Source organism: Hippoglossus hippoglossus, chromosome 4 (assembly GCF_009819705.1).
Source record: "Hippoglossus hippoglossus isolate fHipHip1 chromosome 4, fHipHip1.pri, whole genome shotgun sequence".
In the NCBI taxonomy this organism is placed as follows: Eukaryota; Metazoa; Chordata; class Actinopteri; order Pleuronectiformes; family Pleuronectidae; genus Hippoglossus; species Hippoglossus hippoglossus.
The window spans coordinates 3,960,088-3,987,032 of NC_047154.1; the positions used below are offsets into that span (position 1 = coordinate 3,960,088).

At 40.5% G+C, this 26,945-nt stretch overlaps 1 protein-coding gene across 3 annotated transcripts; it reads left to right on the forward strand.

The window, feature by feature from the left end:
* On the forward strand, nt 1–26,945 carry znf644b (zinc finger protein 644b). 3 transcript variants are annotated; one of them, XM_034583632.1, is made up of 8 exons: nt 1–245; nt 2,197–2,274; nt 5,471–5,520; nt 17,349–20,063; nt 21,112–21,666; nt 23,561–23,683; nt 23,975–24,071; nt 26,427–26,945. In XM_034583632.1, the coding sequence occupies exons 4-8, from the start codon at nt 17,363–17,365 to the stop codon at nt 26,584–26,586; spliced, it is 3,636 nt and encodes a 1,211-aa protein (XP_034439523.1). In that variant the 5' UTR covers nt 1–245; nt 2,197–2,274; nt 5,471–5,520; nt 17,349–17,362; the 3' UTR covers nt 26,587–26,945. The 3 variants fall into 3 exon arrangements, with proteins under 3 accessions (XP_034439523.1, XP_034439522.1, XP_034439521.1); XM_034583631.1 differs by lacking the exon at nt 2,197–2,274; XM_034583630.1 differs by lacking the exons at nt 2,197–2,274; nt 5,471–5,520 and having other exon boundaries at nt 2–245.

The window sequence follows — 26,945 nt, forward strand, 5'->3', positions numbered from 1 at the left end:
CATATTTAATAATAGTGGAGTGTGGCTCCTGCACCGAGCGGCTCCGTGTGTGAGGCAGGGAGAGGAGGGCGGTGCACACCGGGTGATGCTCGTGTGTCTCCCTCCGCCGTGGACATCCCCTCTCCCCCGGACCAGGATGCAACCTGCCCGGCTTCCCGAGCAAGATGGCGTCAGGCTGACACGGAGAGGAGGCTGAGCGGAGAGAAAAAGACAAACTTCACAACATGGCTGTCCTTCGTCCCGAGGTAGGTGTTACGTGCGGTTTGGTGTGCGCATGGATACCACCGCAGTCAGGCCCGGTCATTAGCCAGGGGAAGCGTCGCCGGCGGAGGTCGATGTGGTGAAAAACACTGCAGTGACGTCAGAGGTGCACCTCCATTAACTTTCCCTCATAGGGAGTCAGTGATGCAACGGGAAGTTCTGCGCTGCAGCTCGCGGAGGCAGCTCCCTGGTAACGAGCTGCGTTCTGCTCTGGTCACAAGGAATGTGTGTGTGATGCCCAGTGAACTTCTCCCCTCTGTCCTCAGAAGCACAGAGCTGGGGGGTCTCTGGAGAGACAGTCTGTGGTTGTGATGGTGAGGTGACTGCAGTGTGTGATGACATCATTACAGCCAGGCTGTTGGGAAGTTGGTAAAAGCCCAGTGCAGTTTAAAACCAGCTGGACTGAGGAGCACAGAGCAAGGACAGCAAACCATGACGAGCATCTGAACACATTTTAAAGAGATACTGCTCACTTGCATGTGTTTCATGAGCAGTGAATTCAATCATATGACTGTCCCATGGCTATATACATTAATGCTGGTTTTAATATCACATTTGACCAAATTTATAAGACGTCGGGGTTGAACGTGTCTCATAATGCGACCTAGTCTCACAAACTGTCTTGGACCTTGCAGGGACCAGTGCTTACGTAGACTGGGATGTCCCTAGATGGAGAAGTCACAGGTGGGTGTACCACCACCAACCAGTAAGCTCATGTGAGTGGGAATCTGTAAAGCTTTGGTCATATTCAAATCTATCATGCTGTACACACCTGGTATTAGCATGTGGCTTTTTGTGATCTGATCACAAGTGGAAGTCTCTGAGTGTGTGTGTTCACACCTGGCATTAAAATGTGACCCCGCGTGGGGTCTCGTGATCGTTCGCAAAAAGACGTAATGTGAGGAGGTTAGCAGCAAGTTGAGTAAAAAGAAAATAACATAACATAGACGACGCGTTCAAGGCAGAGCAAATCGCTTCTGTTGTTTATGCCTGTTGCTGCAGTTTAAATGATGCCGGTATGTGTACGTATGTCCGCTTACACAGTTAGTTGAGTAGGCGGTCCTTCAATGTGGTCCTGGATGTTATGGAAGTTTTCTGGAAGCTGGTGAAAGGAGAACTCAGGCAGCAGCTGATGTCTCATGCAGAAGGTTTTAACGTGGACTTGATGCATCAAGGAGACCAGAAGGTGAAACAATATACAAACGCTAACAGAGTAACATGAGCAATTGTCACCCCCAAGTCTGAAGATGTCTCCCACAGCATCACCATATAGCTCCCTCTACTTGCGTCACCCATTCCAACAGCACATCCATGAAGGGCTAGAATTGCTGTCACTCTCTATGTTACATGTTCGCATCCTATTGGACAGTTAAGCCTAAAGTATGCATTACTAAATCACATTGTGTCCTTGCATCTTGCCACTGGTGAAATACTCAAAACAGTTGAAGTTGGTGCTTCTCTGTCTGAGGCATCTGAGTGAGATACTAAAGTCGCTAAACGTAGACACGTCAATGTACTGTTGGTTGGTCCTTTATCTATACCTGACCTTGGGTACTGCTTAAAGAGAGAAGGGAGTATCTGTGGAATTAGACAGGCACTATTATCCTGTACAGATATAATATGCAATATACAATATACATAATATATAGTGGCATATACAGTTATGAGTGAGGATGATAAAAAATTCCTCAACACTGGACACATTCATTTTCACACTGCTAAAAGAATGTGGACACATGTGGCCCAGACTGGTTGTGGTCTGGCGTGATGGGATGCTGTTCACACCTGTACTTAGAGTGGTGATAGGTGTGTGTTAGCTCCCACTCCCAGCAATGGGTTCCAATGGCAGTTTTTGAACTTCCACTGAGAGGCACTTCAGACAAAAGTTAGGAGTGAAGTTATAATTCTGACTCTTTTTGTCTGTAACGTTTGTAGAACTGCACATCTACGCTCCACCCATGCATGTGTTTACACATGGGTTGCCTGGTGAGACCTGCTCCCAGCACTGCTTGGGTGAGTATAAACTGTACCTGTTAAGATGAACAACTTTATTATTGTTCTTATTAGTTCAAACAATCTGCAACACCAGCTAGTTCTCCTTCCTACTGAATTAAGTCTCTACTCATTCCCTGTTAATAATACATTTTACATTTTATTTCAATGTCTGCGTACACACGTACAAATTAATTTAGTTGGCTATAATATAGTAGTAATAAAGGAAGTTTTGGAAATTTTAATTTATTTTTACAAGAAGATTGTGTGTATTGTATTGTATTGTATTGTATTCATGATTTCACGTACACACATCAACATACTGTTGGCAGAAAGGCTGCAAATTGCTGGCTGTCACATTTACATAGAATCTATTATTAAAGGTTCAGTGTGTAGCATTTAGCTGTGAGGTTGCATATCACAACCGACTTAATACCCCTGCTCACCTCACCCTCCCCTTCCAAGTGTGCAGGAGAAACTCTGATAGCCTTCAGGTAACATAAATAGACAAAAGGCTCTCTCAGTGTTTTGCCATTCTGTGTCAGGGCCCCTTCTGTAGATAGAAAGGGCTCATTCTAAGGTAATGAAACCATAATTAAATACACTAATGAAAGTAAAATTGTGGATATTAAATTTCATATCTGCCAATAAATCCCATGATATCCCACACATTGGACCTTTAAGGCTAATCACTTTAGCTAATCCTATGGGAGCTCTACACTGTGTCTGGTTTCATATGCTACAACATAAAACAACAAAATGATCTAATGTAGGTTTGAGGTTTTTTCTTTGATTTGACTCTAAGGTTAGCACTATGGCTAACCACCTTAAAATAACGCATTATATATAATATGGAATATATACCAAATAATATGGAAATATTATGGATACTGAACAAAACTGAAAGCAAACAATACAGGGACCAATTGTTGGAAGTCCAGTTTGCCAACAAATGATTGCATGTGGTATCTAAATACTCACAAGCTGCTTGAGCCTGGATCTTTGCCACTTGTGCATATAATTGTAGCGTGGCTGTGTGAATCAATTCAGGTTACCTTATATATTTTTGATGTATGAAAAAATATGTAAAACTAAATTTTAATCAAAAATTAACACAAATTAAAATCAGAATAATGACTCCATTGTACTCCAATAGATACATGTAACTGTGGCTATGCCTTGCGAGCAGTATTCATTACGAACTGGTTAAGATGCAGCATTTCACATAATTACTGGTAGTAAACAATACTGAACTGGTGATGACACATTTTCACTGAGGCTAAGTTGCTTTATCCATCCATCATCCATGATATAATTGTCCTTTTTAGAATGATTATATCAACATCCAGTAAAACACAAGGCTGCTCCCCTCTATACTCTTTGGAATATGTGATTTCCTGAGACAACTATCAGTCATTAAACAAAAGAATTGAGAGCAGAGCAAACAAAGTAGTATGTGGTAAAATTAGTGTATGTGGTCAAATTAGGATGCTGCAGTGCTTCTGCTGCAGAGCAGTGAGTGTGGATGATATCCTTGTTGTTATCAGCTCAGGGGTTGAGGTATAGTAAAATCAAAGTGGAGACCTTCATCAGTAAGCCCATCACTCCCTGCAGGTATGTAAGGACAAGCTTAGATGGCCATAGGAAGAAGTCAGTGTCATCTTAACAGCCAAGTAGGTTTTACTGCATTAGTATACCACCTGGAGTAAAGGAGTCAACTGCTCGAGTAAATAAATCAGATGGTTGAGGCATGTTATCCACAAATTGATTATATGTCACTTGACAAGGTCAAATATTTTAACCAAGATGCCTGAAGTCCCTGAATGCTCAGCATAGCTAACAGTTATGTGTTCTCTTTTGGCCTGGCTAGCTGCTTACACAGCTATAAATGGAGGCACCTGGGACTACTTAAATGGGAGTACTGGCCTGAATTAGCAACTCAGCTGAGGAACAGCTGCAGAGATGAGATATTTTAGTAATCAGGTGGATCTACCAAGAACATCGAGGTCTGCACACATATATCAGAGGTGAGGAAATAAGGGCGGCGTGTTTTCATAGATTTGCATCAACATGAAATTAATAACTATCACAGTTATTTCTCTTGGTGATTAACGTATGAAGCTGTTCAGTTTTCTGTTCTCCATCACAACATGAAAAACAACTGTCAGTTCCCTTTAGGGCTGCAACTAAACATTTGTTTTCATTATTGTGTGAAACTGTCAGAAAACAGCCAGTTGTTCAATTTCACGGAGGCCAAGATGATAAATGCTTGATTTGTCCAAAACCCAGGTTACAGTTGCATAGGACAGAGAAAAACGGCAAACCCAGAGTTTGGGACAGTTTTACTTAAAATACGACTTAAACGATTAATAAAATGAACTTTCTGTCTATTTACTAATTTATTTACATATTAAATACATAAATCTTTTCCAATACTCAAATGTTCTGGGGTTTTTTTGTTCATAACAGCATATTTCTCACATTAATTTTTTTCTCAACGATGAAGTGATTATCCCAGTTGTTGCTTACCCTCATGTATAGTCTTACCCTCATGTATAGTCTTACCCTCATGTATAGTCTTTGAGAAACCAGTTGCATTTGAAGACATACTTATAATCATATTTATAGAAAATATCATATTACTGTTTGTTCGGCAGTTAGCTCGTATGAGTGCTAACAGGAAGTTTGGCATCTCTTGTAACTAAGTAACTTCACCGTGTCTTTGGTACAATAACAATGGTTTATGGTAATATTTTGTTTGGTCACTTGCTTTAAATTGAAAAGTATTCTAATCTGGGGGTTTATGAGCCTTAAAAGAATTGATGTGATTTTTGCACTTGTTACTATCATTATTATTTGTACACATGCAGCAGTGGTATCTGTGGGACTCCAAACAATTAAGAAGTAAAGCCAATGCCAACAGAACACGAGGGATACAGTCTTGTCAATCATTCCAGCACTTAATCCGACCCTGATAGAACCGCATTTCCTTGAGTCCTTGTGTGTTGTTCAGGGAAATAATGTCAACGGCTTTCAGTTATGAATCTGAAAGCAAAGGTTGACGTCGGAGGGACAGATTCCCTGAGGCAGGTTGTGTCGGATGGAGTCACAGAATCTTACTGAAATCTCACTTGAGTTGTCTCCCATCTAGTGTGCTGCTTATCAGCTTTATTAACAAAGTTTCAGAACATGAACTCAATATTTGTCTCTGTTACAGGTGTGTTTTTGAAGAGTCATGTGGTGGAATCTGTGCTTCAACACACACTGGTACGTAGGCCCACACGTCGAGTGATTCTTTGTATGTGGCCAGGTATTATGTTTCGGGGTTATCTGTCCATCTGTCGGGCCCATTCTTGTGAACACGATATCTCAGGAACGCCTGAAGGGATTTTCCCCCAAAATTAATTCAAACTTACACTTGGACTCAAGAATGAACTGATTTGAATTTGATGTTCAAAGGTCACTGCACCCTCACTAAATATGTTTTTGGCCATACCTCAAGAATTCATCAGCTGATTATGAAAAAAATGTCAAAAACATAGGAAAACAGTATAAATTGCTGGCATTTTAAATTCAAAAGGTCAAAGGTTGGTTTCACTGTAACATTAAAACTCTGCAAAACCCCTTTCTGGCCATTATTCATCAATAACCCAAGGCCAGAAAGAGAGGTTGTGACCATGTTAATACCAAATACTAAAATATTAATACTAATCTTGGGTGCTGGCATTGAAACTGTGATGATTGTATAGATCTCCTTTGCTGCCTGGGTGACGACATATCTTAAGTTCTTGAATTTGTAGCCTTTTTGCAGCAACATCCATATTTGAAGCAGGTCTCACCTCATGGCCACAACTCTGTGTTCTATCATAATCAGCTCTATTGGTCAAACATAGACCAATAGGTAAACACAATCCAAAGGCATTTGGCTCTTTCCCTTTGTCTCTATGAACAATCTTACAGACTATTACAGTAAACGTACAGCAGAACAAGAACAACGGAGCTTAACAGAGTCAAATCAAATTATATCAGTGCATGTGGATAGACGTGAATGTGAACTGCAACTGGACTGTTAGCGGGGTAGTGTTTATTTTTCTTCTTTTATCTTGTGAAACATACCACATGATTATTCTCATCCACTTTGTCAAATAGAGGTGGTATTAGTAGAATATTGTCTTATTAGAAGTGATATTATCAGCTCATGCTTTATGACTCAGTCACAATCCCAAGGAGGTGACATGCAGTGAACTGATGCACATGTATAACTTGATTTAAATATCCACTGAACTGAAATGAAACTGTCTGAGCTCAAAATGAGTGTTGGTTTTGTTATTATTGAAAATTAAGAAATAATCCTGTGATATTATCATTATTCTAATCATAATGGCAGAGCATAAATGAGGTGTTATCGTTCAGAGGCACAGTTGTATGTCTCCTTACCGACTTAACACCTGAAACTGTAGCTCAGATGTGTGAAATGCTCTGAAACTATAGCTGGGTGTGATTACCAGTCAAATTAAATCTGAGATGTCAGTTACATGTGTCAGTGCCTCCACTCTTACGCTTGGCAGGTTGTAGGGAGTGACAAGCTGGCTGTTGATTATTTTCCAGTGTGAAACAGAGTCACTGACACGCAACTAGTGTTTACGCTGCGACTGTCTTTGTCTAATTTCCTTAAAATCTTAAGAATGTTATTGTTGGAATTGTAACATCATTGCAGGATTATTAAATGAGTGGCTCAGGTGTTGCTCAGAGTTCATCTGTGTTATTTTTTTCCATTCAGGAGGTTTTTCTGTCTTGTTTATAGTGAAATACCGACCAAACAGTTATTCTGCTTTGTTGTCTCCAACTTCATTGACAACCCCATACTGGTCCTTCTCTCTAAACAACTGACCAGAAAACAAAAGAAGCTGTCATTCTCTAGAAGTCAATTTCCAATTTTTGTTTTTAATTGGTACTGTAGGATATTCTGCCTAAATTATCAAGGACCTGCCCTTCACTGCTTTACAAATGTTACAGAGCATTAATAACCACTTTTGTGTTTCGATAATCAGTTAATTATTTGACATATGACATTTAGTTTTACACAGCATGGAATGGATGAAATAACTAACTAACTTACTATCTTATTTGTTACATCTCACAAAGTTCCCATACTTTTAATCCGTATTTTTTATGAGCGAGTTTAAATTTTTTTTTGAATAGGCTTAATTACAGTTAATTTAGTCATTAGTCATCTTTTAAAATTAGATTTAACACATTCACTGTGTAGGTGCATTCACCATTCATTCACTCTATTTGTATTTGTCCTAATTTGAGTTCATATAAGCAAACATTCACTGCTGCTCCTGTAACAAACAGACACGAGGAAGCTTCTGCTCTCTTACTTTGTGAGGGCAGCACTGCTGAGAAGGATTTTCAGAAACTGATATTTTGGATGTATATCTAGAGATTCTCCAGTTCTGATTCTTTGATGCAACCTGATTATTTGAAAAGCTAGATACAATCATCTTTAAAGTACAGGGTACTGTCTGACAACAGGAACACTCCAGTTAGTAACATTGGATAACGTTCATGTTCACAGACATGACTTTCCTCTGGTTAAAGGATCACATGTGAATTAAATGGCAGCCCATTAATGCCTGGCCAGGAAATTGTTTCAATGCAGGAACCGGCTCAGACGACTTAAATCTTTTGGTCCATCAAAGGCTGGATAAAGCACGAGATGAAGCTGCAGATGTTCACAATCCAGCCTGCTGCTCCCCCTCTGCACACCAAGCCTCTTGTTATCCCGTTTCACCCGGGCTATGGACCATTTCCGCCACTAAGGGGCAGAATATGATCACTGATACACAAGCTCCTTACTCTGTGGATGGTACATTGAGAAACATCGGATAATGTGGCCTGTGTAATCACATTACCACGAATAGATGATAAAAGAAGGGATGAATGAAGGACACAAAGAATAACTCACCATTTATAAAACATTTATAAACAGGATTGAAACCTAGTAAATTATGTACAAAGGTAAAAAAGTCCATATACACATACAGGGAGTTGAGAATATAAAGATGTGTATTAACAGTATTATATTACAAGTTATTCAGTGCTAATTTTCATCACATAATCTAGTTTACAATTAGATTTTAAGGTAAATGTGGTTTTATTTGTCAAACAGCATATTTCAATTTAAATCCAAATTACCAGGCAAGCCCAAGCAATCTGTACCTTTCTGTTCTACTTCAGGTCTGAGGTAGAAGTGCCCAAGTCTGCAAGAATGTCAAATTCATATCATCTTGTATTTATCCCCCTGAACATTTCACAAGTCCAAACAATCTCTGCCTTTGAGGGTTCGGATTAGTGAGCTTCTATTGTTCATGAGCTGCGAGACAACGAACCCTTTCTGTGATACCTGTCTAAGGTTGAGCTCAGCACTTTCCTCATTAATTTCCCATTTATTCTCAGAGTTGGATGTGATATTTTAGAGATTTGAGCACACGGGGCACAGGTTAGGCGCAATTATGCTGACAGAGGGCTTTTACAGACATGCTCAACGAAATCTGGAGTATAGGATTATACATGTAGAAAGTTATATGGTGATTAACCTTCATTTCAGTCCCCTTGGTGATCCCTAAGAGGCAAATCCTCCTCTAGTCAGCTGCTGTCAGGTATATTTCCCCACCCTAATAACTGACCTTCAAAATGATACTTTGAGGCATTCTGTCTATTTCTTGTGCTTTTGAAACATATAAAGAAGAAATAGCATTTGAACTACCCTTTCAGATCTGAACTACCCTTTCAGATAGTGCAAATGCTTCCCTAAACTACATCCTGCTCAGTTTTTCTTCAGTGGTAAGGCCTTATCGAGTCACAGGTAACTTAAAGGAACACTGTGGAGGTTGTGACCACTAGTAGCGCTGTGGAGCAGTGTTTTTATGTGTGGGCCCCATTTTGGTTTTTGTTGTACACATTGCATGCAAGAAAAACTTTGTTTGTTTACGAGAAAATTCCACAGGGGTCATTCAAGGTTTAATTTTGGTATGTTTTATTTATTATTCTCCTAAAACAACTACTCATGAAAAAGGTTAATATATTGTATATATTTAAGATTTTTTTCCTGTTTTGACACTCCAAAGTTTATGATTTTAGGGTCGGCTCAAAAAAAGGAGAAACAAACATAAAATCAAATCTATTTATTGTCCCGTTGGAAGAGAGGTTCATTTATGTTCTTAATTGTCAGTGAAGTGACTATTCCTTTCTAACAAGAGAAAACAAATCCTGTTAATTGGCTAATAAGATAAGATAATAGGAAAAGATCTCAAAGGTTAGTTGCTAAGCACCGTAAATCAAGGTATCAATGTCGTCATTTTATAGGTAATTAGGCCTGTATATATATATATAGAACTTATCACCTCATTACTATTATCAGTAATCCTTTTTCCACAAACGCAGCACTACATGACCAAACTTCTTCGACATCTACTGCTATCTTTTATTTGTACACGTGTTTGTACATTGACGCTGCAGAAAGAGGGCTCTTCAGGCCTGGCAGTTCCCTCCCTCGCCCCTCAAAGAAAGGACATTTTTGAGCCCCTTTGATTTGGCCCAATTTGTTTTGATGTGAGGAGTGAGTGGTTTTTAAAATCTCCTTAACTCCCCAGGCTTGGCCCAGCCTCCCACAGGCCTAATGACCGTAGCCGGGCCCGTGTTGAATAATACAGATGCTCGCAAGGTGGAAACGGGGAGGAGGGCAGGGGGTTAGACACGGGTCCTCCTTTTTACAGTACACCTCCATTGATAAGATTGTATTAATTGGTATGAATAGAGAGGGTTTTCCTCCCTCTCCTTGTATACATTTACCATTATACTCATTAGCTTCCCGTTGCCTCCCAGCGAGTTTCTCCTTCACATTCCCCGGGCTCTCCTGGGAGGCAATTTGCATCCCTCCATGGTGTCTCTCTGGGGTTATTGAGGAAATATTAGCCCCTTTTCTTCTGTGGCCGACCCTTTGATTTATTTGGAGCTGGAGCTGATAGAGTGGCACTCGCATGTTAATGACTGCCGCTGATACAGGCCCCTGGTGCAAGATGACTCATTGATCCAGGTTGAAAAGGTACAATTGACAAGCAGTACTGAATAATCGTCTTACATGGGCCTGTGTGTGTGTGTGTGCGTGCGTGTGTGCGTGCGTGTGTGTGTGGACCTTGGGAAATGACAAGGGATTCCCACTGCTGTCAAGGCTACTGCGCTCCAGCTGTCCACTTTCTTCTCATAGACTTAAATAAATAGGCTGTTGTTGGCCTCAGAAGTCCTCGTGACTTCTTGACAGCCACAGTTTCGGCATTTTCTTTCCTCGTTCACTTCGGGCTCTGCGGTTCATGTCATCTCTTTGACCCCATGCGATCGTAGCGGTGCTTATTTTAGCCACTTCTTGGTCTTCTAACCCAATCAGATGCTGCCAACGACACTTGATCCAGTTTCTGCTCGGAGTTGTTTGTCCTGGTCTAATTATAGAATTCAAGGTGACTAGCGAGGACTCACTTTGGTTGCCATCAGTGACTATGAGGCCCCTGTTCCCTGCGTTCTCCCCCTCTCGTTCCTGCCGTGGTGCACTCATATTATGTTCTAAAGAAAGATAATGAGAGATTTCATCCTAATACCTGCAATGCTTGACATGCCTCTGTATCTTAAACTCACTGATGTCTTCTCGGCAATGTGGAGCCTGTCCTCAATTTGGAGAGCAGTTTGACACCGACTGCTTTCATGTGAATGGTCACATGTCTGCGGCAAAGTTTGTTATTTATTTATATATTTGATATTTTTTCCCCGTCTCAACTGAAGTGGAAAGCATCTGCCTAATCATAGCAACTACTTCTGTCCTGCTTAATATTTATATACTCTCAGTTATATGGTAATAATAACATTTAATAAAAGTCAACATCCTAACTGCCGCTAAACAAAAATACCCACCACCGCAATCACTGCATCTTCTCTGCATACTTATAACAGATTAGAGGTTATGTATATCAATTGCGCAGCTCATGCATATTGTTATGAAGGAGAAATGGGGGAAATGGAAATGTGCCATTTCAACGAGCCGGCACAGCTTGCCAAAAGCGGGCAAGTGGGTAGTGCTTGTGGTGATGGTCGGGTTTGTTTTCCTCTCAGTGTTGGGGGATGAGAAGTCATGTATCTAAACAGAGCAGATATGATGTTTATGAGAGCCATCTGCTTGGCAGCCCTCTTGTGCCCACTGCCCTCCTCAATGTGAGAGCAGCCTCATTAAAACGGTCACATGCCTGAGAAATTTCTAACTGCTGTTTTTTTTTCTTCCCCTTCCCTCCTTTTAAAAGGAGTAGAGTTTAAAACTAACAAAGCCTTGGGAAATCCCTATCAGACATCCCTCCCTTAATCCATTTAATTTTGAAAGGTATTGTTTAAAGCTTTAAAGTTTATATCGTTTAATCCCCCTCCAACACCACGGGCAGCAAATGAGGCCGTGTCAGCAGCTTGAACAGATATAATCTACTCCACACAACAGAAAATCCTCCTTCAAGACATGGCTGCATGGGTTTCCTGTGAACTCGCTGTTTGATGTTTCTACCTGCTATTGAACATGACTTCTGTCTTAACCCAACTGTCACTCGCTCCCTGTCCCCTTTTATCACTCCGAATGTTCTCGCTTCACCTTTTTTCATCAGTAAATCTACCTTCACAGCCATTTCACTCATTCCCCTTTTTCAGCAGAGGGGGGCAGGGAGAAGTTTGTTGTGGGCAATTTTTTTTTCTTATCTTTTCCTGTGTTGTACCTTGGCCAAAGAACAGGTCTTTTTTTGGTTTGTGAGATGCAGACTATGTAAGCCTTGTCCTGTCTGTTACATTATTTTCTATGGTGAAGTTAAGTTTGACATTTGAGGATAATGTTCATTGATACCAGTCTCATATCAGTCCACTAAATATGAACTTGGAGTCAGCAGCTGGTTAGATAAGCACCAAGAAAAACACTGGGCTGGCTTTACCGCAAGGTATCAAAATACACCTTCTGCAACTAGTGTAGCCCACACTTTGTGTTGGTAGGAAACAAGAACCAATACATCCTCCTCCCCAGCTGCTGGTAGGTGGATTGTGTTTGGACATAGCTATGTTAGCTGTTTACCCCGGCATCCAGTCTTTCTATGAAGCTATTGTAAGCTTGACAGCTACTTCCTAAAAGTTAGAGACGTCTTAAAGTCACGACTGCTCCACTAGCTTCTGTCATGCAACACAAATTTCTCATTCAGCATTTAGTTCATTGGACTTGGTGAAAAACAGACTGTGTTACAGGGGTTTAATACCTACTCTCAGACATAATAAATAATCTATTAAATAAAAACATCAGAGGTAAACAACAATTACTTTGTGAATCCTAACCAGCATAAAAGCACCTGTATTGTCAAGCTGTGAATAGTGAGTATTTAGTGAGCTCATATAAATAATAAATAGTGACCTTCTTATAAAAAGAATCACACACGTTTCAACTAAGTTTGGGTGAAGTTTAAATATAAATACTTTTTAAATATACTACTGAAGCTCCTGGTTGTGGGGGTTACTCATTGAAGGTGTTCTCTGTTAAAGGCTGCTAAAAACAGAAATATTAAATAAAACAATATTTTAGGACATATGGAGTGAACCACACAACATACTGTTGAGTAGGGTGTGTGCCGTGTTTGGAGTTTTGTTATTAGTGAAGTTATAAATTTCAAAGGGATTTTGAATGAGGTTTACCTTTACTTTAGCAATTAAGTGCAAGTGCAGAGACCCTTAACAGAGTTTTTAATACGTTTATGTAGTTATATCACAATTTTAAATGGGAGAGTTGTTTTTTGCAGAATAGAGGCAGGTTTGCTGTTTCCTCCAGTTTCCATCCTTATGCTAAGCCAAACTAACCGGCTGCCGGCTGTAGCCTTAGATTTTACGGGTAGACGTGAGAGTGGCATCGTTCTTTACATCTGAGTATTTCCCACAAATGTCAAACTATTCCTTTATGTTCCCTCTTCAAAGACATATCCTAGCTGTGAATCACTTGAATGCACACTGATATTCTTGTTGATAGTGTTTAATTTGTTCTCAGTATAAAGAGTATTACATCTTTGCAACATGCCACCTCTGGCACTCATATATTTTCCTTTAGTGTGTAATTTGAGTCATACGACTCCAGCATAAATTTTCACTCAGGCATGAAATTACATTGTTTAGTTATCAAAGGCTTTGTGTAATTACATTTGTGCAATTCAGGATGACAGGGCTGATAGTGTCTGCACAAGACGCTGGCATACATAATCACAGCCAAAATCCCATTTGGGAGAATGGAGACCATTATTATGGAAATGACCTTTGGGTGACAAGAATTCAGTGGGATAAAAGACTATGTAATCCAGACAAAGACACAGTGTGAAGCCTTTCTCTTTATTTTCTCCTGTGAAAATTAGAGAAATTTAGTTTGTTTTATGAAGGAGTGTTGTTTTTTTCAGTTTCACTTTCTTTATTAGCAAGTAGGAAAGTGAGATTTGTAATTCGAGATTTGAGGAAATGACAATTCAGTTCTTCCTGCTTTTCTTTCTTTTTGATACTATGGGTAACTGCAGGGCTAAGATAGCACTAGAAGAACTCTGTGTGTGTGTGTGTGTGTGTGTGTGTGTGTGTGTGTGTGTGTGTGTGTGTGTGTGTGTGTGTGTGTGTGTGTGTGTGTGTGTGTGTGTGTGTGTGTGTGTGTGTGTGTGTGTGTGTGTGTGTGTGTGTGTGTGTGTTTTTCACTGTGGCACCTTTGCTGAGAGAACATACTCACCTTGGGATTACTGGAGTGTCAAGCTGAATCTCTGTCTGTTTGTTTTGAGCCATGCTTTGATACTCTCACACTAAAGAGGCAGCTTCATAAATTCACATTGTGTCAAATAAATCAATAGATCCCATTAGCTGAGGAAGTTGTGTAGTGCAGTACTTGAGGGACCCCGGCCCCCCCTTGTTTAGACATTTCTCCAGCAAAGGCGATGGCAGAGGAATAGGAGGTTGGCTGCTGATCCATACAGACAGCTCCAGCAGTTGAAATGGTTTGGCTGACTGGTCCCAGTTGGTCTTTAGCGCCGTCTCCACTGTGCTGCCAGCCCGGGTCTTCAGTTGAACAGGAAGAATGAATTTGCTTAGACAGTCACAGCCTTACAAGCCTACAGCACCAAACTCTTCCTGCTCAATCAGTTGGTTGTCGTGCAAGAAGAAAAGTTTTTGTATTTCAGTTTGTGACATTAAATATGATTAAACAAGTCACAGTGAATAAACAGTTTATTTAATGGCCAACAGGACTTTTATTTTCAGCACAGATCACTGTGTAGATTATTCTCAATAAATAATATTGAGAGCCCGACTAATATGGAGTTTCAGGGGCTGATGCAATATTAGCAAACGACATATAATCCCCCAATATCGGTATATACCAAGATATCGGATATATATGCTATAATGCCTATATACTGTATCTGTGAAAACACAAATACAACCAGATATATAAAACTTAAATTAAGAAAATAAACATACTTTTAAAACGTTCAATTAAATGCACATCAATACCTGTCTCGGAAGACCCATATTCGCAGATTTTATTGGCCAACTGATAAATCGGTCAGGCTTTAATAATATTCTGTAAAAATGTCAGAAGGGCTCAAGTTGAATTTCTTGTTTTGTCCAATAGTCCAAAATCCAAAGTTTATCTGTTTACAAAGTCTTGTAGCGTAGATGATTCTTTAAATGTTAATCAGAAAATGATATTGACAGGTCTCAGAATAATGCTTGACCTCTGCACTCAGTCGGTGTCCCTGTGATGGAAGCAGGTTATGGACTCACCTGCTTTTATAGTAAAATCACCTTAAAGGAAGTCATATTTAATTGACAGCGTGCACAGTTACCTATTGAAATAAATTAACTCTGGCAATGTCATGGCGTTTTCATGAATTAGATTTTTCACAGTGCAGAATAACAGGAAGATGAAAGAGAATAGGGCATGACATGTGCTGTGGTTGTGATTCAGTCTCAGAGCCATACTGATGTGAGTACATGGCATGCTTCCCAACCCACCACCTATCAGAGCTGCAGGAGATCGTTTTTAACTCCTCGATACGAGTGGATTTCATTTTCTGCTGTTAGTAAAGCACAAATCAGAGCTTTTATTGATATGCCTGTAGAGTTTCCAGTTTATAAGATACACCTCTTCAATATAATGCCATTCAATACAACAGCCTTGTAGTAACTTCTGTGCCTACAAAAGCTTATTATTTTTGTAGGCACTATTATACGGCACTGGGCTTCATTGCTTCATAGGTTTTGTCCAACAAGTTTACATACTGGGCTCATGGTTGTCAAAATATTAGAAACAGTTATCTATACAATGCAATTCATTAAAACATAAGCACTAACCTTGTTTTTATTAATAATTCATTCATTATTTAAAATCAATCTTTCTTTGCTTGTGTTAAGAAAACATATTTTATGATTATTGTCACAAGTCTTAATAAAGTGAACACATAGTGATGCTGGTTGTTTTTTAATATCATGTTCAACCAGGGCACATTATTAGATTTACGCTGATATCGAGAGGTTTATCTATAGCATGCACAATATTACAATTTGCCCTACAGATTTATTTTCATCCCTGCAAAAAACTTAAATGAAAAGTGCTCAGTACATAAATGTACAAAAAAACAACAAAAAAAAGGTTTGTCTAACAGAACACATCAATGATGATGCTCCACCTAAATCTCATTGAAAAACAAGGCTAGCGTCTTGGGCACAATACGAGACGAGGTTAGCAGAAGCACACAGCACATTGATCCATGTGTACAGCTTAACTGTATGAAAGCTCGTAATCCCTGTAAACATCTTCAGGTAAGGTAAAATCTGCCTTTTAGCGTGGACTTATTTAGTATATAGAAGCAAATACATTCTTAAAAAATGTCTCTGCTGATTATATATAGAAGCAAGTTGTGTGAGTTGGCTGCTAACGAGGCTTGCACATTTTGAACCAAGATATTTTGATGGTTTTGACACCCTGCCGTTTTTGGGTAACAGTGAAGTTCGCTTTAAATATAGAGCGTCTGTTCCCCCCTTCCAACCTTTAACACCACAACAGATGGAGAGAATATGGAGCTTGGAAGGCTTTACCTCAGAGGTGGTAACAGTGAAGCCACTCATTAGCACTGAATTTAACACTTCGTTAGCAACGCAACTTCCTGTAGAGAGCGACCCTCCCTGGATGTCAAATCCACTGAGCATACATTTTAAACTGGAAAAGCTTTGGACAGCAGTGCAATCAAGATTTATTATACACACGCTGAACTGTATGATGAACATGATCCTATTTAATCACTCAAAACCATTCATTTTATATGTTTGTCCAAATAAATATGAAATTAAACAAATACAAAATAATTAGTCTGCCTTTGTGTGTGTGCAAAGGTGCATGTTTTCTTTGTGTAGGTCTGTGTTTGTGTTTTAGACAGATTGTGTGCCTGCCAATTTGTCAGGATTCAAGCAACAACAGTCTCATGCTGGGATCTGTGTTGGCACCATCCCAGAGTGATAAGACGCAATGTGATCTCATTGGAGGTGTACTTTGTTCCCATGGAAATTGGTCAATTTTAGCAGACGACTGAGAACTTTAGGTGGAGAGGCAGGAAGGTTGCATCCCGGAGGTACGCTCACATAATTAAGCATCCTCACCAGGGTATTCAGGGCTAACAGCAGGGTTTGTTGTGAATAGTGGTGACAAAAGAGGGTGTTGGAAAATCATAATGCGGCACAGAATAATACCGCTCTCATTTTACGGAGCAGTGGGAATAGCCCGAAAAAAACTGATTTTTAACATAACCAGATTGTCAGTGTGAATAACAAAAAAATAACTAGATTTTACCTGTTGTGCATCACTGTTTTATTTTCTACACTTTTCCGTTTTCAAAATTGTCCTCAGATGATTGAAAACTGCATTCGATGAAGGACAATATGCTTAGCCTGCTTGAAATTATTACAAAAATGGAGAGCTTGTAATAATTTTGTGATATTCTTTTGTATTTCAGAAATTAATGCTACTATGTCTGCTATGAAGCCAAATGCACAAGAGGACAAAGAGGTGGAAATAGTGTCTGACAGCCTGGGTCATACTCAGGAGCCATTGCAGAGTCACACATTCTGTCTGAAAAACAATGCTGCAGGTCTGTCCTCAGAGGAACACGAAAACCCTTTAAATGGAACCCAGCCGAATCCATTTGTATACAGCAGTGTCCCCGCTGTTCCCCATGCAGGCAATTCATTGCCTTCAGGAGCACTTGTTAATGGACCTGGTTCACACCCCACCTCAGAGGTACACTGTGTCCTGAACAAAGGCACTGTTTTATCCAACAATGTCCTGGATGCCGCGTGGCAAGTGGAGAAGGACACGCGCCCCGAGGTGTTACCACCACCTAGTGAGCTTCAATCAGACGCTTGGAAGAACACAGCGGGGCCCGCTGTAAAAACACTGGCCACACTGCCAGGTGTCAACACGCCACTGTCTCACTTGGAGGAGAATGAGTCTAAACTGGCCTATTCCACACTGTCAGGTGACAGTGCAGAGCAAATGCACATTAGCAAACCTCGGATAAAACAGACAATAGAAGCGGGATCTCGACACAGTGCTGAATGGTCACAAAGCTCCTCTGATGATAATGGTGATTTTGAAGTAATCAGATGGGATTCAACAAGAGAGTGCTTCTTGCACAGTGGCAGAAGGCTGGAGACCAGAGTGACGCACCAAAGAGAAAAGCAGCACAATACACATGTAAAATCCATGGCAGGCTCCCTAGAAAAGGTCAACAACAGTTTAAATCACTCGTACAGACTTTCCTGCCCTGGTAATGATGTTGAAAATGTTGACATTGCCAACAAAGATGATTCTTTGGCTACACAATCAGGTATTAAATATTCTGTCATACCTTTCCGAGATCTGTCAAGGAACACAGTGTTAGACTCTGAGCAGCGTATTTCTGGTGTAGCACAGGAAGGCTCTAATGAGGAAAATGACCCTGAAGATGAAGTCAGTTTTCATCAAAAAGTGGAACAGTTGAAGGCAGAGCAACTTGAACAAGATCCATTCTTCTTTTCATGCACAATATGCAATGTTAATTTCATGGAAAAAAGACATTTCCATAGACATATGATGTATCATTTAGGCAAGCATAATCAGGTGAAGAGTGAGAATGTTTCACAGGCCTTTATATGCAGGGAGTGTGGGCGTTTGTTCTGTGATAGGAACTCCCTCATGAAGCACATCATTATTCACCAAGACAGGCTGGAAAAACTTATGGGGGAAATCAAAGGTCTCAAAAATCCAGAATTGGAAGACAGAGGCACCACAGTGCAGTGCTCTCACTGTGTATTTGGTTGTAATTGCCCGGAAATCTTTGTCCAGCACGCCAAAGCAGGCGATAATCTGAAGCACTACTACTTTTGTGAGGAGTGTAACTACATTACACTCACACAGCAGGCACTCGAACTGCACTCACATGTCGCACATCTTAACACACACCAGCCTCAGTGCCGGAAAATGACTCCTACTAATGATGCAGAGGAAGCAGACCATGTTCAGTTTGAGTGTAAAATGGGTTTTTTCACCAGCAGAGACCAAGTAGATTCAGAGAGACATTCGAAGATGGAGAACCTGCGATCACGCTGTAAAATTCTGGATGACCAGGCCAAAATTGTTCTGTGTAAAGCAAATCTGTTCAAATCTGCTTTTGGAGAAACTGCCCATTTTGCCCATTGTTCCACTGGAAAAAGGGACATTTACATTCAGAAATCTACCGACAAAGGTTCTCCTCAGTTCAAGTGGCCTGTTGGCTGCACCAAAAACACACTGTCACCGTCTTTGTGGAGGATCAGCAAACATGGGAAATTACTCCTGCAACCGGCAGGAAAATTACATGTGGCAACTGATCTCACCTGTGTGGAAGAAGACGCTGAACAAAATGGCCACAGGGCATTTGGCAGCTCAAAGCAGGCAAACTGTCCTGCAACTGCTGATTTTTTACTGTCAGCTAGAAATCTTAAATTAGACCAGATGTTCTTTGAGGGTAGCAAGAGCGACCCGGAAAGCAGGAGCCTACCAAGCAAGCAAGCAAACCAAAACTCTCCATCAATGAGAAAAATGTCAACACCTAAGCATAACAGTATTGACAAAATGAATGGTAGTATATTGCCAAGGCTTAGCCAGAGGCATAAGAAACATTCTGCAGTTAGGGAGTTGGAAAAGGGCTGTGAGGGCGGCCATAACTTCTGTGATGACACCAGAAAAGCTACAGGCAGCTTCTTGGAAAGCACCGAGAATGAAAGGAACCCGTATGCTCGGAAGTATTTCAAAAAGAGGCAGAGGTTTTCAGCCAAAGACCAAAGCCCCCATATCCTCAAGGATGAAGGTGATGGAGATGAAGACTGCAGTGACATAGAGCAGCTCATAATCAAGGAGGAGTATATCGAAACTACAGTGGGTGATGATTCCCCAGGATCACCTCGTACGTCTGAGAGTGATGGGTTTGATGTTTTCCCCTCGCAAGTGGTAGAACACAGGCCCTGTCCATACTGCCCCGCCATGTTTGAGTCTGGAGTGGGTCTGTCTAATCATGTGCGAGGGCATCTTCATCGAGTTGGCTTGAGCTATAATGCTCGGCACATGGTTTCACCAGAGCAAGTAGCGCTGCGGGACCATCAGCCACGGACTCGCAGGAGGATCCGTACTGGCACGAGGAAAATGAGAAAAGGTAAGAGTTTCAGTTATTCTCATAGACTCGCAGGACAAACGTTTTTTTTTTTTCTTTTTTAAACAATGGAGATGTAAATGGCCTGTTATCCCCAAACAGCAACTGTTCAGTCATATCTTAGCAACCAAAGTATTTATATTACAGGCCCTTGAAACCTTTGATCTCTCCCTGCACCAAAGTGTAGGAAAAGTAATACCCTACATCTGAAGAGTGGCCCAGCTAGAGGGGCACTCAGAGAGTATGCACACCTCATACCTGCCAAGGCTGATTCGCCACTTAATCACAATTTAGCATATACATGTATTGAGATAAGATGCATCCAGATCATTATCTGGATCCACACACTAAATTTCCCCTGTTCATAGATAGTAACACTCTGCATATGCCTGTCCCCCCCCCCCCCCCCCCCCCCCCCGATCTTGCATTATGTCTTGAGAAATTAAAAAAGATATAATATTTCGTTATGTTTAAGAAACTGAAAAATAATAATCCTGGATCCTCCTCCTTAATCGAACCTGCTCCAAAATTCTGTGTACATTGGCCCATATCCCACCACCAAGTTTCAGGAAGGTTCAAGAAAGATTGGTTAAGCAGTGTTTGTGTAATCCTGACAGACTAACAGGAATGAAACAACCTCTTGGTGGTTTAAAAAAGAAAAAAGTTTAGGAATAGTTTAAACTTTAATTTAAAAGTTTAAAATAGCATGGTACCAGGGCAGCATATTAGCACATTAACAAACACAACCCAGTGTTACATCCAAGGTTAAGGAGCATTTGACATTGGATTATTTTGTGGTATTAAAAAAGGCCCATTCACAACTAGCTCATCTTCTTTGTCGTATTTCAACACTACATAAGACCAAAGTCTTAAGGCTTCTATTTCAGAGTTGTAGAGTTGCAGCTCTGTGTACTGCCTGTTTGGGGCAGGTTTTATTGCATGAGCTTCTGCATTGCAACAAAATCCCCAAAAAGTTAACACTGCTTCACACACTAGCTTGGTGTTTTGGTGTTTCATCAATCACTGTGACAAACTTTATTCTCTATTGCAGCTGTTAAGGCAGAAACCCAAGGAGAGCACACATGTCCGCTGTGCTGGAGTTGGTTTGACACTAAGACTGGCCTCTCCAACCATGTGAGGGGACACCTTAAACGAATAGGCCGATGTGTTACCAGCACCAGTAAGTCCCCACTGTGCATCCTGAATGATCTGCTACAGGACAAAAAGGAACATCAGAACATACTCCGGGTCCTCAACGAGGGCCAGATCCCCCCACGACCCTCGGCTTCTCCGAAGTTCATCAGCAGCAGCAGCCTGGTCTTGATGCGTACTGCACTACCAGTGAAGATCAAGTATGAGATAAGGAGTCCACATGCCAAAGGAGATAGATTTGTACCAAAACAAGAAGCCAAAGCCTTTCAAGAGGGGGAGAAGCTCCAGGCAGAAACGCAAAGAGGCATCCAGGCCTCCTCAAGCACTTTAGTTGAACTACTCAAGACAAGACAGGGAAGTATGGAACTTACAGCAAGAAACCACGAGGTCTGTGGTGCCAGGAAGATCTGTGGTATGACCAAAGATTGCAAAGAGGAGACGAGCTGGACTCACGGTATGTAGTCCGATACTTTGAGCGTTATAGCAGTTTCATGGCTGAGCAGGTTTTGCTTAGTATATCAGTAGTACTATACATATACAGTAACTTGCATACGTCCAAAACATCTTAGGCAAGTTCCAAGTCCCTGACTTTTACTGTTTAGGAAGTAAAGTATAAAATTAATCTTAAACAATTGGAATGTGATGAGTGGTATATTTTAGCAATATTACTCAATTGAATTATTGGTATGTTATTTCTATAGAAATATGCAAAACATGATTTTGGTTCTATCTACCTGTGTAATGTGTAAGGTATCACTATTTATTCTTAGCAAATGCACCCATACCTCTCAAATAATATGGGTCTTTGGTTCTGGGTACTTGCACTTTTTATTTGCTTTATTTGGAATATTACTAAAATATTGTACCACTGGCACCGTGTATGTATAATATGCTCCTTAACATTTTTATTTAACCCTTTTCTCTCATTGTAGTCATATTTTTAAAGCTGCATATTTTAGGTGTTTAAAAGAAACAAATATCCATTACCATTATAAAACAGGTTAATCTAATTAAAAGGAAAGTGCATGTGAGCCCTCAGGATATGATCACAACTGTTGTTCTTAATGTCTGCATTGCTTGATGGGACGTTATACCTTTAGTTTCAGCAGTTATATTAGAGTTATTTAATGGCATACTATTCTTTTCTCATCTCTGGTGCTTAATTGTGGCAGGTCCAGTATATGTAATGCGTTTAAGTCAACAACACTATTTTTGGGACATGAGTCCCTGGCATCTATCAGTCAAAGAAAACTGAGCTTGCAAATTTGGCAGTTTCAAAACTTGACGATGCAAAAATAAGGGCAGGTAGAATCAAACATTTGTTTCCCCTTATTAACAGTAAGGAAGCATTTTGAGCTTTGTTTGATTGTAGCGCACACTATGTATTGCAAAGGGAATAGCGTTTGTTTAATCAATATTTTATATCTATTTATTTACAGTATCTCAGTCCAGAAACCTTTGCACTGCAGGAAGAAGCAGCTTAAACAATAGTTCATAATTATTTGATTTGTGGGGAAAAAACACACATATTTTAGATTAATTGTCACCAACGTGTTTTTGAAGTTGATATTAAAAAATCATGAGGATGCCCTTGATGTTAAGTTGGAAGCTCATCATCCATGTTTGCACGATTTCGATTAATCTATATCCAAATCAAACTTTCAGTCAGGAACTGGGAGAGAAAACTGATTTTTGAATGCAACATTAGTCTAACATTAGGCTGTTAATGACAACACATTTTCATTATCGAGTTGTTCACACTGTATCATGACTATAAAGTAAAATCAGGTTGTTGTTTAATTTTGATTCTTTTGGGATAACTACTTAAAAATCACAGATCTGATTTATTACCAGGCAGAAGCATCAATTTTCTGTCATATAGGAATAACAGACCTGTGTGTGTGTGTGTGTGTGTGTGTGTGTGTGTGTGTGTGTGTGTGTGTGTGTGTGTGTGTGTGTGTGTGTGTGTGTGGTTTGTGGTTTGTGACTCTCATGAGGTGCTGTATGTAACACTAGTACCCCTGAAGACATAAGATTGTGTTAAAGTTACTTTTCAAACAGGAAAGTGCAAATCCGATGTTTGGAATGAAACCAGGTGAAAGAAGACTCTCGATCACACTGGGAGTAACAGTTTTGGTTGATAATAAAATGACTGCATGAACTCAAACACTATCCCGCAGTGCTGTTCTCCTTCAATGCAATCTAACTTTTGATCATCCTAAACCATTAGGCACAAGTGTAAGATAAACTGTTTTCGAAGTGAACGTCATCCAATCAATAGTTCCATTATAATAAAAATTAAGCAAATGGAAAAATAGAAAATAGCTTTTCATTGTTCTGTCTTTCAGGAGAATGTGATTCAAACAAGATGTGTGGTCAGTGTAACAGCAGCCTCCCCACTGCTGTCAGTCTGTCTGGCCAGCTTCAAGCCTTTGCATGCAGGAAGAGGATTGCTGTTTTTGAAGAACCAGGTAGATTCCGGATAAAGGCAAAATGTGGTGATATGTGTTTCCTGTCCTCTGTAATCACAAATTGTGGTTTAAGTGTATAAAAGATGATCATGGATGTGTGAATGAATGTTTACAATGAATGCTGTATTGGTAGTGAATGAATGAATTAGTTTGTCTCCCTAACATACTAAATATCTCCATTGAAAATGTTATGTTGACCTGAAAATGTTGTTGGATTCGGGATATGTATTTATAGTTTGTCAGTAATAACATAATATGTTAATAACAAAGTGTCCTGTTTTGTATTTTTAGGCTATGATTATAAACAGAAGAAGCCAAGACCAAGGCCTGGGTTAAAGAAGAAGATTTTACCCTCCTTGAATGCTCAGATATACACACTCACCTGCAGGTACATAGAGTGGAAGGTTACATATGTAAAGAAGCTTCTCTGAGTGGAGAGTAAAGTGAGGAAAATCTACCGAGATATAGTTACAGGACTAGTATCTCACCAGCCTCCGGGGACACGGGTTGATCTGGAAGAGCATAAAATATATGGTTTCTGTGTCTGCATGGTGGCAAGGGGTCCACAGGATGTTAACTTCATCACCTGCCCAGATCTGGAAAAGTCCACGTGGACCTCTTAGCAGTTTTTCCATTTGCAGCCTAAAATGTTTTGACATCGTGGAATATACGCACTTCAAGTAAAGACAGTGCTTATGCTAGAAACGCCCGTGCAGTGAAATACAACAAACAAATAAGCTCTTCTTACTGTCATGAAGTCAGCATCATGTATAATTGTGTAGTGTGCATGCGTGGAAGGTGCCTGCTTATGCAGACCCCCAATGTGTGTGTGCATATCTGCATGTACGTTTGACCATGTCTGTGTCCACAGTGAAGTATGATCTAGGCTTACAACAGCCCACTAGTCAAAAACAGTTTAGGTATAACAGAACCTCCACTGACGAGCAACACAAGCACCTTGCAACCAATATGACACAATACCCATAATGGGGACAGTATGCCATTTGTCTTGCGTCCAATGACACATACTTAATCAAGTAGGAAAGCCATGCCTTTGACAGGGGAAGGCCCACAAGCTTTGACTTAAACAAACAACTTGTGTATGGAATAGAGGAAGTCCAATTAGCTGAATGTCAGTATGGACCTTTCAGGATAAGTCAGTCACAGGACTGCCACCTTCTGGCAGACTTCAATTTGTTACAATTGACAGCGAGAGCCTGTAACTACATTCTACTTTTGGCAAGTGCCATCACCTTGTTGACAGCCTCGGGTCCACCAAAACAGGTTTATGTGGGTCCTTGGCAACCAATTCCAGGGTTACACTGAAACTGAAGCCCCCACTCAAACAAAAAGCTCCTGCACGTCCTCTACCTGTGTAAGTAGATGGACGTGGTTGTAGGAGTATCTCTTCCACTCCCTATTTGCCCATAGGAGACCGTTATGTGACAGTAAACTGAACAGTAAATATGACACACAACATGAATTCTGGAAAGTATTCTGAAGCGACGAAGCACAGTTTGGGATCAACAAACTCCAAGAAATGTGGTCACTGAGAAGGACCCTCTCTTTGCTCATCTAGGATGTGGACATAAGTGCTACAGGTCTGACCATGCACACACGGTTATTGTCTAAGCTGTTTTAAAAGATTTTTACTATGACGTGCCTATATGATTATCTGCTTTTCAAACGCTGAAGCACCGATCTCTGAGTTAGTCACGAGCACGATCATTGGCGACTAAGAAATTGGTCTGTAGTTCAATACCCTAGGATTGCAGGCTTGGGAAATTGATTTCCATGTTGCATGGGTTGACGAGCCAGGTGTGAACACAACCACACCCCCTCTTCTGCTTGCCCTTCCTACTTGTTCTTGGTTGCTTATAAGCAGGCCCAAATTGCCCTAACTAACACCTTTCTTGGTCTTTGAGCTGTCTTCCATCACCACCACCTGCAACAGGCCTCCGGGTCCTTTTGTATATACCCAGCCACATCTCACATAAGGGGCAGGAGCTAATACCCCTGTGGGGTCTCTGTCAATGAATTATTTCCTCTTCTCCTGATCAGCCACCATTGGTTCAGGGTCAACCTCCTGTCACCCTGAGTGAACCAAAAGCCCTACCCCACCACATTCACTGTCTCACCCTGGCCTTACTATTAGAATATTTTGCTTAAGTTATGGCCCCATCCTACTGGCTTGACAGACTTTCTCTGAAGGACATACCAGCTTGTCTTCTCATACACGATGAAAGGTACTCCTTCGCTAAAAGGTATGTCATTTCAACCTGGGACACAGCCATTGTGTTGATCCTCTCCCAGATTTTGTTCCTCATATTCACCTCAAATATGGTCACATGGAATATCTGAAATGTCCCAAAAGCAACAACTCCTTACACAGTGCAGTGCTGTCAGTGTTCTTTAGAGCAACTACTCAAGTGTACTACTACTACTCAAGTCTAAAGCCACTTTAAAGACCACTCAATTGGCTTGACAGTGAAAGACAGTATGATCTTTAGACAACAGCTCCTCTTCTTCAGGTTATATTGTGGTGCTCAGATGCCAGTTAACCCCTTTTCTGACTAGTACACTGGTTTTAACTGAAAAGGTTGCAGTGCATATCTCATGACCCGGGTTACTCCATGAACATGTGCAGAGCTGTTGCCACAACAGATAAACACATACATTTTGCTCTGGAAGAAAATAGTTGTGCATTAAGGAACTATTTTTTTCTCTTACTTTACATTTGCAGATTCTGTGACCTCGTCTTCCAGGGTCCCCTGTCCATCCAGGAGGATTGGATCAAGCATCTACAGAGGCACCTTCTGCAGAACAGTGTGCCCCGCTCAGGGATGGGGATGGTGGAGGTTTCGGGGTACGGGTCACAAAAAACAAATAAGCATGTCTCATGAGTACCCAGATTTTGAGTAGGATTGTATGGAATGTCCAAAAGTTTGCACAGCATTTATACTACTTATTGTTATAGATTAATCTGCAACTCCGTATGGAAATATATGATGATTAATTATTTATCTGGACTACTTAATAATGGTATATATTAATGATACTGAATATATTTGTAAAAACTTTATTATAGGATATTTTAATGCAGTATTTTGCCTTATACACTTCTACAACAGTGGCAAAAGCCACAGCATGTCAATATGAGCAATAAGAAGCTGGTCTGGGAGTGCCATTGTTTATATATATATTGTTTTATATATATATGTTGCAATTAAAGTGTTATGTGTTATTATGACAAACCATTTTG